General features: G+C 34.4%; 1 protein-coding gene across 1 annotated transcript in view; it reads right to left on the bottom strand.

Annotated features, from left to right (window-relative positions):
- The window catches only part of LOC140441228 (dynein beta chain, ciliary-like), a 217,054-nt gene that overhangs the window by 172,829 nt on the left and 27,652 nt on the right, over positions 1-16,573 (bottom strand). The window contains exons 3-4 of the mRNA XM_072531813.1: positions 13,597-15,433; positions 4,922-6,046 (exon numbers count right to left, since the gene is read on the bottom strand). Coding sequence (XP_072387914.1) covers positions 4,922-6,046; positions 13,597-15,433 — 2,962 coding nt within the window. The remainder of the gene's footprint in view (positions 1-4,921; positions 6,047-13,596; positions 15,434-16,573) is intronic.

The following is a 16,573-nucleotide window of genomic DNA, read 5'->3' on the forward strand; positions in this document are numbered from 1 at the left end:
GTAAACTGTCTGATAAAACCAAAATAATGCTAAAACAAAGAAGGGAAATAAAAGTAAGTAGTAACATACAGAGAATACAATACACAGAACTTTGTAAGACAATAAGGAAAAGTATTAACGAAGACATAAGGAAATATAATGAAAGACTGGTAGAAAATGCAATTTAAAACAGAAAAAAAAACTATAAGACAACAAGCAAAGTATTAATCATTAAGAAGACGCAAAACGTTGCTCTAAAAAACGAAAACACCAGAATTACAGACAGAAATAAAATAATACAACTCGTGACTAAATTCTAAAGTTAATTATACAAAGCCTCTAAAACACTTAAAGAAGCAATCAGTAACCAATAAGATGTACCAGAAGTAATTCTGGAAGAAGAACAGTCTACTCCATGAATATACGATAATTTTGGATTATCGCGACAACAATTACTTTCGTACTCTTATGTTGCACATTAAAATATTCGTTGTCGCGATAATCCAAAACAGATGTATATTCATGAAATAGACTGTAGAATAAACAATTACAAAAATAAAAAGCGATAAGGTAGCTGAAATAGATGGTATAAGAGTGGAACTTCTTAAATGGCAAAAAACCTGGAAAATCTTAGCAGGCATATTTACGAACTTACTATCCTAAGATCAAGATGCATACCCGCCCACTGAAATACAGCAAACAAAATTCTCATTCATAAAAAAGGTAGCAAAGAGGATATCAAAAACTACAGACCTATAAGTCTACTACAAATCATATACAAGATATTTACAAAGATCATTAACAACAGATTAACAAATGCATTAGATGTTGCACAGCCAAGAGAGCAAGCTGGTTTCAGAAGTGGATTCAGTACTGTGGACCATATCCATACGCTTCGAGAACTAATGAGTAGAGCTAAAAAATATGAAATTTCACTAGCATTAACCTTTATAGATTTCGAGAAGGCTTTCGATTCTACGATGTAGGTAAAAGTTTATGGTCGGTATAGTAGAATTTAACAGAATATCTAACACATATATAAAATCATATTTTTAGCGAATTAGAGACAAAGACAACTTAAAGAGACAAAGATAACACTCATATTTCCCCTTGGTCTCTCTTCCACATTCCTCATGCACGCACATTAGTGAACGCCAGACGATTATTTCCGATTCAGCGTCTACGTAAGAAACAGCGGCAGGGTTGCCTTATTACATATTTGAATTAAAACATTGAATTGATTCAAAAAATTGGCGATCAGTGGCGCGGTTATATTGCCATTCAAAACTGGATGATAATATTAAAAATGAAACAATAATTGACACAAATACTGGTATAAAATTTCTTAAATCTATGAGAAATTTACAGATTCGCATTTTTATTTGACGAAATCGTAACCTATTTTACAATAAAACAAGATAATTTTGGCAACATCGCCATTCGTCCGTTCTCTTCAATGGTAAACTACATTCGAGACAGGCCGAACGCTATGCTTTGTATTTATTTTTGGAGGTAACCGCGTCAGTGTAAAGATAAAAATGTGATATGCCGACTACTTATACAGTAGAAGAACGGGTACAAATAATAGAATGGTACTTTGGGGGCAATTCAGTACAAGATACTATTAATTTATTTATTATAGCTTTTGAAAATAGGCCAGTACCTATAGAAAAAACGTTATTGTATATTATTTATTTATTTGAAAAGATTTGCTGTACTAATGGCAGATGTAAAAAATGCTGCACAGCAGATCAACCTCGCGAAAAGAAAATTTCTCAAGAAGAGAAATTAGAGAAATTCAAGTTTGTGCATTGGCTAAAGCGACGCCGTGTTCAAGTAAACAAATTGCCGATGAAGTTGATTTCAATGCAAAAACAGTGAGGAATATTTTGAAAAGAAACAACTACCATTGTTTTAAAGTGCAGACAACTCAAGAAATATTTTCTGATGATCAATTTAAACGGATGCAATTTTGTGAAATTATGATGGAGAGATGCCATGCAAATAATAATTTCTTGAAAAATATTATGTTTACAGATGAGTCCTCCTTCACAATTCACAAGAAACATAATCCATCCGTTGCACGTGATCGGTCTCAGGAGAATAAGCATTTAAGTGTGTCTGTGCGTACGCAGTATCCACAACAAGTTGAATGTTTGATTGAAATTTTGGGAGACCATATTATTGACCCTTTTTCATTGAAAGCAATTTAAACGAAGTCAAATATCTCCATTTACTGCAAAATTAAATTATTCCAGCACTTCAGCGTTTTCAAATTAACTTCAACGAAATTTGGTTTTAACAAGACGGCTGTCCTGCACATAATGCAAAAGGCGTTAGAGACTATTTAGCGGTAATTTTTGCTGAACGTGTCATTAGTACAAAAGGTACCATAAAATGGCCCCCTCGGTCACCCGACTTAGCTCCTTTAGATTTTTATTTTTGGGGGATGCTAAAAACGAAATTGTACAGGCATGAGTTCGAGAGAGCCACCAACTTGGAGGAACCGATGGAAAAGATAATCCAACGTAGCCAAAACATATCTGCAGATGAACTCAATGCCACGAGAAATGCGTTGTATAATAGATTTGGTTACTGTTCGTTACAATTTGGCGATTTGTTTCAACATTTAATTACCTAAGAACTTTATTTGGTTTAGAATTTCTAATTGTTTGGAATTATTGTTAATTTAAACAGTAGTGTTGGAATTATTTTTTATTTGATTTTATTTTTATAAATACATTGTATACTTTTTTATACTAATTTTATTTTGTTTTTGTTTTGTTTTTATTTTCACACTTACTACCTCCAAAAAATCTACACGAAAATAGGGTTTCAAAGATATTATTTGGAAAATACCAAATAATATCTTATTTTTAATTAAAAGACGTAATTTTTCGTCCAGTTTAAATTTAATATAATACACCTACTTCTTTCTAATGCTTTACTAGTACTGTCTTTATTTATTATGCTTGATGAAAGACCATGCAATACACATGGCATACCAAACTAGTTCTGTTCTGCTCGTTACCACAGTATTAAAATCAAATTGTCGTTACTTTGACGACGCGACGTTGCCAGATAATTTGTTTTATGAAGCTTTTTTATTGTGGCGTCATAATGGAGTTTATTATTTTTATTGGAAGTAAGGCACAATGTAACTTTAAAATAAGCTTATTTTAATGTTTGGATTTCCAATTGGGAAATCGTACTTAAAATACGAAACATTAATAAATTTTATTTATATAAAACGATTTCCGAAGTGGAAACCAAAATGTTAAATTAAACTTATTTTAAAGTAAAATCGTGGCATATTCCCAATAAAAAACAGTAAGCTGCCGTTTAAATCATTGCGCCCAAATTTGATTATTTTAGAACATTGTTCAAATGCTAAAAAGACAACAGGTCAAATAAAACCAATAAGTTTGGCAACGGTGAACTTCCCCACTTCTGTTGAATTTATTATTTCCACTAATGCATTTTCGGGCGACATAAAGGGCGGACCTAATATACCTCTCTCTTTTTAAACAGGTGTTTCTCACTCCATCTCTAAGGATTATTACCAGGTTGTATTTATATTCCAAGGCAGTAATAGAAGCTTTGACCAACCAAGGCATTGACAAACGGTACATGGAGACTTTAGCAAATATATACAGACAAGCAAAAGCTATGATAAAAATTTATGAAAACACTCCAGAATTTTTCCCTACCAGAGGCGTCCTACGAGGAGACATAATATCAAAAAATCTCTTCACTGCAACTCTAGAAAATATATTCAGCAAAATGAACTGACAGAACAAAGGCCTATCCATTAGTGGAGAATATCTCAGCCATCTAAGATTTGCAGACGACATTGTTCTGATTGCTAATAATCCTGCAGAACTACAAGAACTTATAAGCGACCTAAATGCTGCTAGTAATAAAGTTGGCCTAACAATGAAATTGACAAAAACAAAAACCATGTACAACAAACTAGTTGATGTTCTAGATGTAATAATAAATAACACTGCACTTAAGACAGTAGACGAGTATGTATACCGGGACAATTGATACATAAATCTGGCTCTTTAGTCCAAGAAATCAACAAAAGAATAAACAAATCATTCGATCAGTGTATATTACTATATTACCAATCATAACATACGATTGCGAAACTTAAAAAGAAAGAGTGAAATTTAAAGTCACTTAAAGATCAATGGAGCATGCATGCTAGGTATATCAAAGAAATCGAAAACTAATAGAATAGATCAGACAGAAAACCATGGTTATTGATGTAATTTACAGAATTAAATCTTTAAAATGGCAGTGGGACATTTGGCAAGAAGAACTGGCAATAGATGGTCCGCTAGAACTACACTATGGTATCCAAAAGGCGCCAAGGGACCAAGAATACGTCCAAATTTAAGATAAAACTATGATCTAAGGAAACAACACGGTACAATATGCTACAGAAAAGCTAATATTTGACAATCGTGGGCAGAAATGAAGAACGACTATGTAAGGGAAGCTGCACCATAATCGGTAGAATACGCTGAGGATGATGACGATGATAATGATACTTATATACCGGTATATTTGTAGTTAGCCTATAGATTCCAAGGAATATCGAAGTAAAGGAAAACGAGATTGTCTACGAATTTTGACGTACAGATATTTTAAGATCCTTCAGTTAATTAATGTACCGTCTGAAATATGATCATTCGGTATAAAGGCATTGAGCGCTCTGTTTATTGACTATCAATAAAATTATAAGAATATTTATATAGATAATGTCAATTAGTTAGATTAATTTCAAAAAACGATAACAAAATGGTACATAAAGATCAGGACGTTTATATATCGGTTTTGATAAAGATTCGGCCTATGTTATTTTCGTTAAATATTGTAATTTTGAATTTCTCTTTTTAACTTTTTTTTACATATTAAATAAATTGATTCTTACCTTCCATTAATATGTGTTCGCTCGGCATTTGTTCAACTTTTTTATACAACTGCTCATAACGCTCAATTTCTTCTTTAAATTGATCAATTGTAGGAGGGATCTCTTTGATCGGATGGGGATTATTTTCATCATTCATTTGTTCTTGCTCTTCCATCGTCAATGGTCTGGCGTAGAGAAGAAACTCCCGCAAGTACTGATTTCTATCTATTTCCCACAAATGTGTGTACTGATTAAAAGACTTTAGGTAATCTATCGCCGCTTCCATGCCAAGTACTATTCTGCCGCAGAAATCTACATTTTTAAATTCAAGATCTTCGTTGTCTCTTGCTATCTCGTAGAAACTTTCAGTATCATCGGGATCCACTCTTATCAGATAGTTTCCCATTCCAAATATGTCTTCAATTATTGCCTCCATATTACTTAGAAAATTTTTCGGGTCGGTTATATCTGCAGAGGGAACATAAACAATAATTTGATCACGAAGTTCCATCAATAATTCCAAAAATGGTGACATTGTAGGTGAATCTCCTGTTTCTAGTAGAAAGAGTAACAGATTTAAGTTAATAGCCGACAAGAGTTTATTCTTTATCATATTATCAATATCTTTTAAATAAGGTTCCCATAACATCTGTTTCTTCATCCGTAACATTTTAAGTTCCTCGATCTTGTTTGCTTCTTCTTGCTCTCTTGCAATTTGTGAGTCTGTCTTTTTAGGAGGCGGTGGTACTTTTGTTTTGGCTTTCGTTTTGGGTGTTAATTCTTTTTTGTCCTTCACTTTTTTTTCAGCCTGTACAACAGGTTCTTCGGGTGGTATAGACTCTTCTTCCTCATCTTCTGCTAAATTATCAAGTGGTTCCAAATTACAAAGTAAAAAGTAATTTTCTCTTAGAGCGTCTTCTAGCTGTAAGCTGCATTGAGTTATTTGGTCGTAACGTTTTTGACAACGCTCAGCTCTTTCGTCGACGCACAGCAAATTTTCTTTCTTGCCGTCTTTACGTTCATATAAAGGTTTAGTGGACCATTCTGTAATAGCAGCCATAAGATTAGTTATGTTCATTTGGGCTTTTTTCACACGATCTGTAAGTTGTTTAGTAGACTCATATACTTCTCTGACAATGTCTGGATCTGTAAAAAATAAGAATGGGGTTAATAAGGGGTTGACAAATATAAAACTCAGATTTATGAAAATTTAGTTAAATTAAAAAACAAATATTTTATTAATAATTTATACTAACTAATTTCATTAAGTATATATTAACAGGGACAAAAAATATTCAATAATTAAATAAACTAAAATTCATTGCCTGTAGGAAAAAACAAACTAGGTATATGTAAATTATTGAGAAAATTTCTCCGTTTCTAATTTTGTCTGGGATAGTTTCTAAAAGAGTCTGCTATATACCTATTGTACTACAGCCAGATGGTTTATTTTACATATTCCATTAACTATTACACAAATCCTTGGGACTTCGGCAGACTAGATATATAAAAGCTCCTCGCCAATATCCGATCTTCTTTTTTAAGTCCATGTTCAGGATGAACATTGGCTATCAATATGTATTTTGTCAACAGCTTTTCTAAAGAAAGTCGTAAGTACGCGTACGCCCTGGAGCTCTCTTTTCTTCGATGTTGCTTTCTATTATTAATTTTAGGAGTTCTTATGTGTAATTTCTTACACACATCTTAGTCTTATGCTAAGATATCAACTACATAAAACTGGTTTTATTTTGATAAACGCCGTGGTCTATTCGATTCTTGCAGCAACATCTTCCATAACGTATGGTCCTAAAGTTTTGGGAAAAGTTTCAAAAGCATATAACTCTGACCACAATAATCTTATATTTTTATTAAATTATTCAACAATTTAACTTAACTATCCTTATTATAAATCAAAATTCAAATGACAGACAAAGGACCATAATTTTCGATTTGCCTAATAATTTCCCTGACACGTTGCATCATCCTTTGGACGACCTCGGCGTCAATTTCTCTATTTTTTGTATATATGCGGCGTCTTAACTGTTCCTGATTTTGTGCTTCCCATCCGTTATTATAGACTTTCCGACTTAATATTGTCCAGAACTCTTCAATTGGACGAGCCTGAGGTAGGTTGGGGGGATTGTCTGCTTTCGGCACAAAGGTAATGTTGTTAGTTTGGTACCAGTCCCTTGTGATCCTTGCGTAATGACATGAAGCAAGATCTGGCCAAAAGACTATTTGATCATTTGCATGATGTGTGTTCACAAACTGAAGCAATTTAGAGAGACATCTTTGAATATAAATATTTGCCTTTAAGGCTTCGCCTCGAACAACACCAATGTAGGGCTGTGAGATAAAGCCAGCCTCAGAAATTGCACACCATACCAAAATTTTGTCCTCAAATTTTTTCTTACTTTTGAATTTTATTTCATCAGGTACATTTTCGTAATCGTTCGTGCAAAACCCATCGTTACCCTTCATCTCAGAGTTGGACAAAGTAAAATATTTTTCATCGTCCATCACGATTAACTTGTTGACGAAATGCACTCGCCTTAACGCGCGGCAACATCTCGGAATTCTCTCTAATTGATCCTCTGTGTATTTTGGAGCTTTCCTTCTTTTCCGGTAGATAATGTGGGAGAACAGTGATACCAAGCCAACCCCGGTGATTAGTAAAATTCTAAACCCAGAAAAAGACTTCACTGTCCCACAGTTCCTTGCGATTTTTACTTCTTCGCTTGAAGACCCTTCGATTTAGTGGACCACCCAGAGTTTCAGTAATTACGACCAACTGATAATGTTAACGAATCACTAGGTACCCTGAGAAACCCTGTATTATTGAATATAAATTTTTATATTCTTATAGGACAACCTGTAAATCCAACAACAAACTATGTCTAGAAATAAAATGCAATAAATTATGAAAGTCGGTTTAATATAAAATAATATAACAAATTCTTGTGTAGATTAGGTAAAATGACATAATGTATTTCAATCATTAAATACCTACATAAAGAAATAAACATTTATATACCCTAAGGATTGGTACCAACCTATTTATACGATAGGACTGGACAATTCTATCCTATCCTTAAACCCTAAAGGTTTTAGTTAGGTTAATTATAGTTGAATTTTAATGTTAATACTAACTTATTTACTGAATACTATTTTTAAATGCAATATTAGAACTTAGTAAAATCCAATCTGTATAAACGATTTATTGCAAAAATGATTGAATAAAACTACTAAAAAACTGCGGATTGGTGAGAAATTTGTTCAGTCATATTGTATATTTTTTATTTTCTTAAAGGCCTTAGCGCGTTACCGAAACCTAGGTTTTTTAAAGAAAAAGAAAGCACAATAGTCTACTTATTGATGTTCTTCGGACTCTTATTAGGTGTCGAATTATTCGTTGGCCTAGATTTCAGCTATGCCCTATGCTGCATTTTATATTGGGTAAAATTTACCTTGCTTTTCCAAAAGTTGTTGTAAAACCATCTACCATTTCACCTTCAGCACTTTAACTTTTTACACAGAACGTGCATACTGAGTTCGGTACACTAGCACTAATATTAACGATTATTAGAAGTAATTTTTAACTGCCGAAATTGCGGCATAATCCATTTCATCAACATGACAACATTTTACTTCCCCAGTCTTCTCTCGAATGCCTTTTTGTTTTTCATTTCTTGCTATTAAGTAACCTTGGACGAACCCATCCATATTTTTGTATAGGCTGCAAAACTAGTTCTGATATTTGGGCGAGACATGTCCATCTCGCTTTAATTCGTATCATATGCAATAGATAACTATTCTTACACTTTAGAAAAAGACCCCTTGATATGACCACAGAAATAATTCCTTTATTAACATTTTAACAGCGGCGTGCTTAATTTTTTTTTTTATTAATATTATATTTTATTTAAAAATTTTATCGTTACAGAACCGTAACAGATAATATTGTTACTCGATAGGATCCTGTATACTGTAGTCTTTCCAACATGAAATCTCATGGCCAGTTTTCGCTGTGAGACCCCAATTTTGTTCTTAGCTGCTTCAATCAGTTTTGCCTCTCTTATATGGTACAAAATCCGCGGTCGGCCACTTTTACGCAAGTTAACACATGGTATCCCTTCTTCACATTCTCTGATTGTGCGATAAATTGTCGATTTGCTTATGTTTTGATCTCGATAAATATTAACAATATCTCGTTTCGACATTCGCCCAACCATATTATAAACACCTCGACGAATATCAATTTTATACACATTTTGAGACATTTTGCAGATCACAAACCAAAATATTCTGCTTTGTTTTATTAAATGTCAATAACTGATGACATTTCAATTCCATGGCCTTCTTTGTTAAATTCATTTTGCTTCTCAATCAGACCAGGTGAAATTTTTCCCAAAACTTTAGGACCATACGTCATTATCCCAGTTTTCGTTAAGCTGGCACCTAGGTATTTGTAGAATTAAACCCGTTCTACTTGTTTATCATTCACTTTCGATATGCCCTTGATGTTTGCTGTTTTTGAGACCACTAAGCACTTTGTTTTTCCTACATTCAAGTTAAGGCCAAAATCAGTACTTTTAGATGCAACTTGATCGAGCAACTGTTCTAAATCCTCCAAAATGTCTGCAAATACCGTTTATCGGCATATCTTTATTTGTTTATTTTTATGTTATATGGTTAAGCTTTCTTCGCAGTTTTAAAATCCATTTGGCTACAAACTTGGCTACAAGTTGGCAATTAACCTTAAATTACTATTATTCAGGACAACTTCCATTCACAAGATGTAAAGAAGTACAGAAAAGTTTTACGTATTGGACACGATCGAAAGTATTTTTATAATCTAGAGTCACTGACAAAATTCTTTAATCGAGAGGAACAACAACCATATTTATATATGTACTGTACTTAAACGGGGCTTTACAATAATTTATAAGCTACAGACTTTTCATGAAAAGATAGAAAAACTACTAATGGTGTGGGTGACAGAGAAGCAGCTTCAAGGAGGAACCTTAACAAAGATTTGCTGAAGCAGATCCCACACACTTCCACAAATGATGAATCGGAAGACTCGTTTAAAGCCAGTCGGGGCTAGTTGCGGACGGCAGAGGAGGAGACGATGCCAGGTCACAAACATATGAAAGATAGATTAACTCTACTACTTTGCACCAATGCGAGTGGCAACTGTAAAATCAAACCTCTTCTAGTGTACCATTCAGAAAATCTCAGAACCTTTAAGTCACATAAGATTTTAAAAGAAAAACTGTCAGTTATGTGCAAGGCAAATCCAAAGGCGTGGGTCACTAGAAAATTTTTTGTGAGGTGGATAAATCTGGTGTTTATCCCTTCTGTTAAAAAAATATCTACAGTAAAACAACCTACCCCTGCAAATCCTTCTTGTCCTCGATAATGCCCCTTCTCGCCCACCAAATCTCGAAAATGATTTACTCTAAGATTTCTAGTTTATAAAGATTCTCTATCTACCAGCCAACAACACTCCTTAGGACCTTAACCTCTGCATGGAAGAAGCTGTGTCCTGAGGCTGTAGATGAAAGGGCCTGCGAAGGACTGGAACCCGAAGTGTCAGTGGTAAATGAGATTGTTTCTCTTGAAAAATCCATGGGTCTGAAGGTGGATGAACAATTTGTGAACGAACTTGTCGAGGAACAGTCTCAGGAGCTGACAATCGAGGAGTTAGACGAACCACATTCGCAGCAACATACGGTGGTTCAACGAAAAATTAGTTTTGAAGAGGAGCGAGAATTGAAAGACGTTGTCTCTACAAGAGGTATAAAGAAGATCGTGGGAATGTGGGAGAAAGTTACAAGAGAGTTCGTGGATAAAAATCACCACGAAAAAGTTACAACTGGTCGTGCATCGGTGTTGTTCAACGAAACTTGCCTATTACATTTCCGCAAAATTCTTAAAGGGAGGAAGAAACAAACTTCCTTGAACAGTTTTTTTTAAACGTTCTGCAGATGAAAATGAGCAAAGTGTGACGAAAAAAGCGAAGACCAATGACAAAAATTAAGCGCTTCCATAAGCACTTCACTTTTTCTTATGTTTTATAGAATATGTATGCATTTTTTGTTACTTATAAATAAATGTTTCTTCTTTTAAACGCATTTTTCTTATTTTAAAACACTTAACAAAAACAATTAACGTGTTTTTTTTTTGAACTGAAACGGATTAATGACATTTCAGTTAATTTCAATGGGGAAATTGGTTTGACATACGAGCAAGATTACGAAACAAATTACACTCGTATGTCGAGGTACCACTATATTTTTAAAATATTTGTAATTATTTTATAATATTTTTGAAGCAGTAATTAGTTAACTGAATGAAGTAAATGTCCATATTATAAGTTTCAAATTTGTAAAAGCTATAGCAGACAGTCTATAACAGTTTTGTCTTAAGTAGTCGATATTCCCCCACCTTCTCCTACTAGTTTGTATGTTCCGCACATGGACAATTATTCGCGCCTCGAAAAACCGTCATGATTGTATATCTACGCAACGCAAAAAAATTGGTTTATGAGAAAGCACTAAATTAATCTCTTTTCATACATAATAAGTTTGAGTATTTTTATTTTGTTTTTATTTTCTGTTAACTTTTTGAATTTTTGAATGATTTTTTGAAAAATATAGAATGGATAACTGATGAAATTCTGCAGATGATGAACCCAAGAAGATTAATGAAAAACAGGGACGTGAAGAAATACTAAGAAATCAACCAAAAAATTAAAAAAGAAATACGAAGAGCCAAGGAAACATGGATTCAAGAAAAATGTAAACTAATCGAAGAGCTCCAAGTGAAACAGGATCATATAAATATCCAATAAAAAATTCGAGAAGCCACTGGTCAATACAAGAGGAGAAACACACACCTCCTCATAAACATAAACGGGAACCTGGCGACGACAGTTAAGGAGAAGTTGGTGGCCTGGAAAATGTACATCGAAGAATTTTTCTGGGACTACCGAGGTAACCTTCCAGAAATAAATTGCATGACAGGGCCGTCAATACTAGAAAGCGAGGTGAAAGCAGCTTTAAAACGGTTTAAGAATGGTAAAGCCACAGGTCCGGACGAAATACCCGTTGAACTTATTAAGGTGATGACTGAAGTGAACACAGAGGAGTTAACTGAACTGTTTAACGCCATATACGATTCAGGTAATATCCCAGAGGAATGGCTATTGTCAACATTTGTAACACTACCAAATAACGATCTGCGAAAACTTGTGAAGATTTCCGAACTATCAGACTTATGAGTCATGCACTTAAGATTTTTCTTAAAATCATACATGCCAGAATTTAAAAGAAATGCGAAGAAAATGAAATGCAATCTGGATTTCGCAATTCCATGGGTACACCTGAAGCACTTTTGACCTTACAAGTCCTACTTCAGAGATGCCGCGATGTCAGCTGTGATGTCTATATTTATTTTATTGACTACACCAAGGCATTTAACCGTTGTCAGCACCAGAAGATGTTCGCCGCTCTACAAAGAATAGGATTGAATGAAAAGGACATTCGGATCATCATGAATTTATAATGGCACCAGCGTGCTCAAGTCACGATCGAAGACCAGCTGACCGACCAAGTGAAGATCATGCAAGGAGTAAGGCAAGGCTGTGTGCTCTCGCCGACTCTTTTCAATATATACTCTGAGGAAATTTTTACTGAAGCCCTCACAGACCTAGAGATGAGAATCCGAGTGAACGGTGAATACATAAATAATATCCACTACGCCGATGACACTGTGTTATTAGCAACCAGCGTAAATGATCTACAAGCCTTACTAGACCGAGTGATGACTGTGAGCTTAACATACAGACTAGACCTTAATATTAAGAAAACTGAATTTATGGTTGTCAACCGTGCAAATTTAGATCCCGGAGCACAAATAGCAGATAGCGAAGAGATTCAGAGAGTCGACAGATTCACTTACCTCGGAACTGCCCTCAACTCACAATGGGACTACGATCAAGAGATTAGATCCGTAATTGAAATGGCACGGTCTACATTTATCAAGTTGAGATCCTTGCTGTGCTGCAGTGATCTCAGTTTGGGAACCAAGATGCGGATAGTGAGGTGCTACATTCTTCTAGTGTTACTATATAGAGTTGAAGCCTGGACACTGACGTAAGCCACAGAAAAGCGGATTGAAGCCTTCGAGATGTGAAGTAAGCTTGAGTACCTCGGGCACGTGATGCGGAACAAAGAAAAATATCGAATTCTTCAACTCGTTATGCAGGGAAAAGTATTTGGCAGGAGAGGACCGGGACGCCGTCGTATCTCGTGGTTAAAAAACCTCCGACAATAGTTTGGGATGACCTCCGCGGAGCTGTTTCGCAGAGCAGTCAACAAGACCATGATATATTGATGATCGCCAACATCCGGACCGGATAAGGCACTGAAGAAGAAGAAGTTAAATTTTTAGACACATTATTTAATTCTAAAGCCGTACGAAGTTCGCCGGTTCAGCTAGTTTCTTTATAAATTTCTTATTTCTATTGATACAAGCTTATGTAACCAAAAAATGATTCCTACAATTTAGAGAGTTTTATTTTGCGTTGCACATCGTATACCTATATCTGCATATTTATTATAATTAATTTAAAATTATGTTTTTTTTTTTAGATTTGGTTAACCAATTATTTATTATTAAATTTTACTTACCATTAGTATACCAAGTATTTTCGTCGATCAAAACCATCAATCTGTTGTCTAATTCTGATAGTTCTTCTTCAATTAAATTAAATTCGTTAGGAGTGGTATTTACTTTTAAATAATTATACCATTCCACAATACGCCTAAGCATGGCTATGGTATCCATAAGTGTTTTAGTCAAATCGAAGACGTCCATTGCCTCTTGAGGAATGTCAGGAATATTTTGTAACTTCATGTATCGTACTTCTCGCAAAATCGCCTCCAGTTCCGGATCAAAGTTTAGCTCTAGTCGAAGATTAATATCCTTAACCAACTGGAATTTGGACATGCTAGTTTTAATCTGATCGGGGACGTCTTGGCACCAAGAACTAAATACGTTTCTTTGTTCTCTATCCAAAATATCCAACATTTCATCCAACTTCTGAAAAACGAATGCAGCTTGTTCAGACTGAACTATTTTGTCCTCTACTAATCTAAATTGGCTAGCTGGAATTGAAATTCTTTGTCTAAGCTTGTTAATCCACAGTAAAGTGCCCGCTACGGGAGGATAATATTTTTCCAGTGGTACTCCCTTTTCCTTCCCTTCATCGTATAGTTGTTTTACTGTATCGAGTTCTTTATGGAACATATCGATAATAACTGGAAACTTAGCGGTTAATTCTTCTCCTATTAACGATCTCTGTAACAGTACTCCAGCTACATTAATAAATTTAAAAACCGCTTCCAGATTATAACAATCATCAAATGCTTGAGAAAATATAGCTGCCAGACGTCTGTCTAGATCAGCACAACTGCTTTGAAAATTATGAGCATCGCCTAAAATACCTTCATCTTTTAGATCCAGTACTTCGTAGGTTATATTATTAAATAAATTATATAGCTTATTAAAGTCTTCAAATACTTCTTCGACTTTTTGACTTAATAATCGGCCTTTAATGCCACCTATTTCAACTTTTTCGAGCTTACTGAACTCTAGTTGAGTTCCCAAAATGTCCTTTAATATTTTTAAACGATCAGTAAAGTCAAGAAGGCGTTGAAATACAACTCTTCTGTGAAAATTCCAGCTTTTTCTTACAATCGGTTCTTCAGTACGAAGCGAATCTGGTATGGTATCATAATACGAATCCAAATTTTCTCTAACGTACTCAAAAGAATCCATGAATTGTTGAATAAGCTCGATACTAGTAACTATCTTTCTATATATATCTTCAGTATCTCCTTGAAATATATTGTCAGGGTCCAAAGCTACTTCAGCGGATGCAATTATCATATTGGAAATCATTTTAAGTAAGTTGATTATCCTGTCGTTTGTAGAATAGTACCTCGAATTTGCCCAGATTAATCCAACGCAATGTAATAGTGGATTTATATGACTAGATATCTCAAAAAAATCTTCTTCAAAATTTCCGATATGTGGTTGAAGGCACTTAAGATACATACTTATATCTCTTGCTTCGACAAGAGCTGCTACAATATTTTTATACAACGTTTTAAACATCGTTAAACAAGAACTGTTTGTTAGTTCTAAAAATTCCCCAGCTTTTTGTACCCTTAAATCAGTCAGCTGATCATAAATTGACTGTAAATTCTTTTTTCTGGAATTCCAAAAGTGGATTTCGTTGGTGGGAGTAGGATTAGCGCCATCAGCAAAGACTATAGATGATGATTGATTTAAAACTTCGTTGCATACTGTTGACCATTTCATTACTGCATTTTCTAATGCATTTTTTAGCACAAAATCCACTTCTTCGCCGTTGGTTTCATGAAATCCAAGAACAGCTTCGAATACGTTTCTCATTTCTGAAGGAATCGGCAATATGGTTATGCTTTTCATTGCTCCCGTCACCTAAAAATAAAATTGAATTGAAATTAAATTGAATCAAAGTCAAATTCGGACAGTTTGCAGGAGATGAAATAAAACGTTTTAAGAGTTTTGTTCAACATTTTCACTAAAAGTGAAGTTTGAAGTTAATACATTACACCGAATGTAAGATTTTATCAAAAACAAAAGCATTCTAGTCCGACCCCGATATCTAGCAGATCATACAGCTTTATATCGATTCTGACAAATTTGTTAATTACTGGTAGTTAAAATTAAAAACATAATTTAATTTTTATACTGTTTGCAACTTAAAATTAAATGTGACAGTGTACTGAAAATCGTAGAATTCTGTGAGTACAAAACTGCATTATTAATAACCTTAAAATCAGAAGTTTAAAAGGCAAAATATTTTATCGATTTCAATTCAACTTATCGATTATCGACAACAACTTTTTGCTGGTTCTTGCTTCTAACAAGTAATTAGGCTAGGCTGCTGTTCAATTTTATTAAGTGGACAAAGTTTTCGATTATATAAAAGCTGTTGGATCAATAGTACAGCCCAAAAATGTTGATTGGGCAGCCAAAAGAGCAAACAACCGCATCTGTATCTACCTCTCCTCCAAATATGTAGTTGATCAATTTCTTAGCTCCCACAAATGTATAAATATTGATGGTAACCAGATTGAAGTAAGAAGACTTATAACCCCTGCCCAGAGACTCATCATATCTAATGTATGTCCTACTATACCTAATAGCATAATTGAAGAGCACTTAAAAACTATGGGTAGAAAATCCGCCTCCAACATGACGTTTCTACGAGTAGTCATGCAAGACTCAGAATACAGCCACGTACTTAGCTTTAGGAGGCAAATGTTCATAAGTCCTTTAGAAAATGCATCAATTCCTGGCTCATTTCTAATCTCATTCGACAATACATCATATCGACTATACATTTCCATAGATGGTTTAGACTGCTCCAGATGCAAGATTGTCGGACATCACGATTCTGACTGTATTTCTTTATCATCATCAAGCAACTCAATTAATCAAATGGAAACTGACCACCACGTGAATATACATAACTCTACCAATGAAAAATATAATCAGCTACAAGATCAACCACGAAACCAATACCAAGAAAATACCGAAACATTAATGGAACCA

This window comes from Diabrotica undecimpunctata, chromosome 5, assembly GCF_040954645.1.
Source record: "Diabrotica undecimpunctata isolate CICGRU chromosome 5, icDiaUnde3, whole genome shotgun sequence".
Lineage (NCBI taxonomy): Eukaryota > Metazoa > Arthropoda > Insecta > Coleoptera > Chrysomelidae > Diabrotica > Diabrotica undecimpunctata.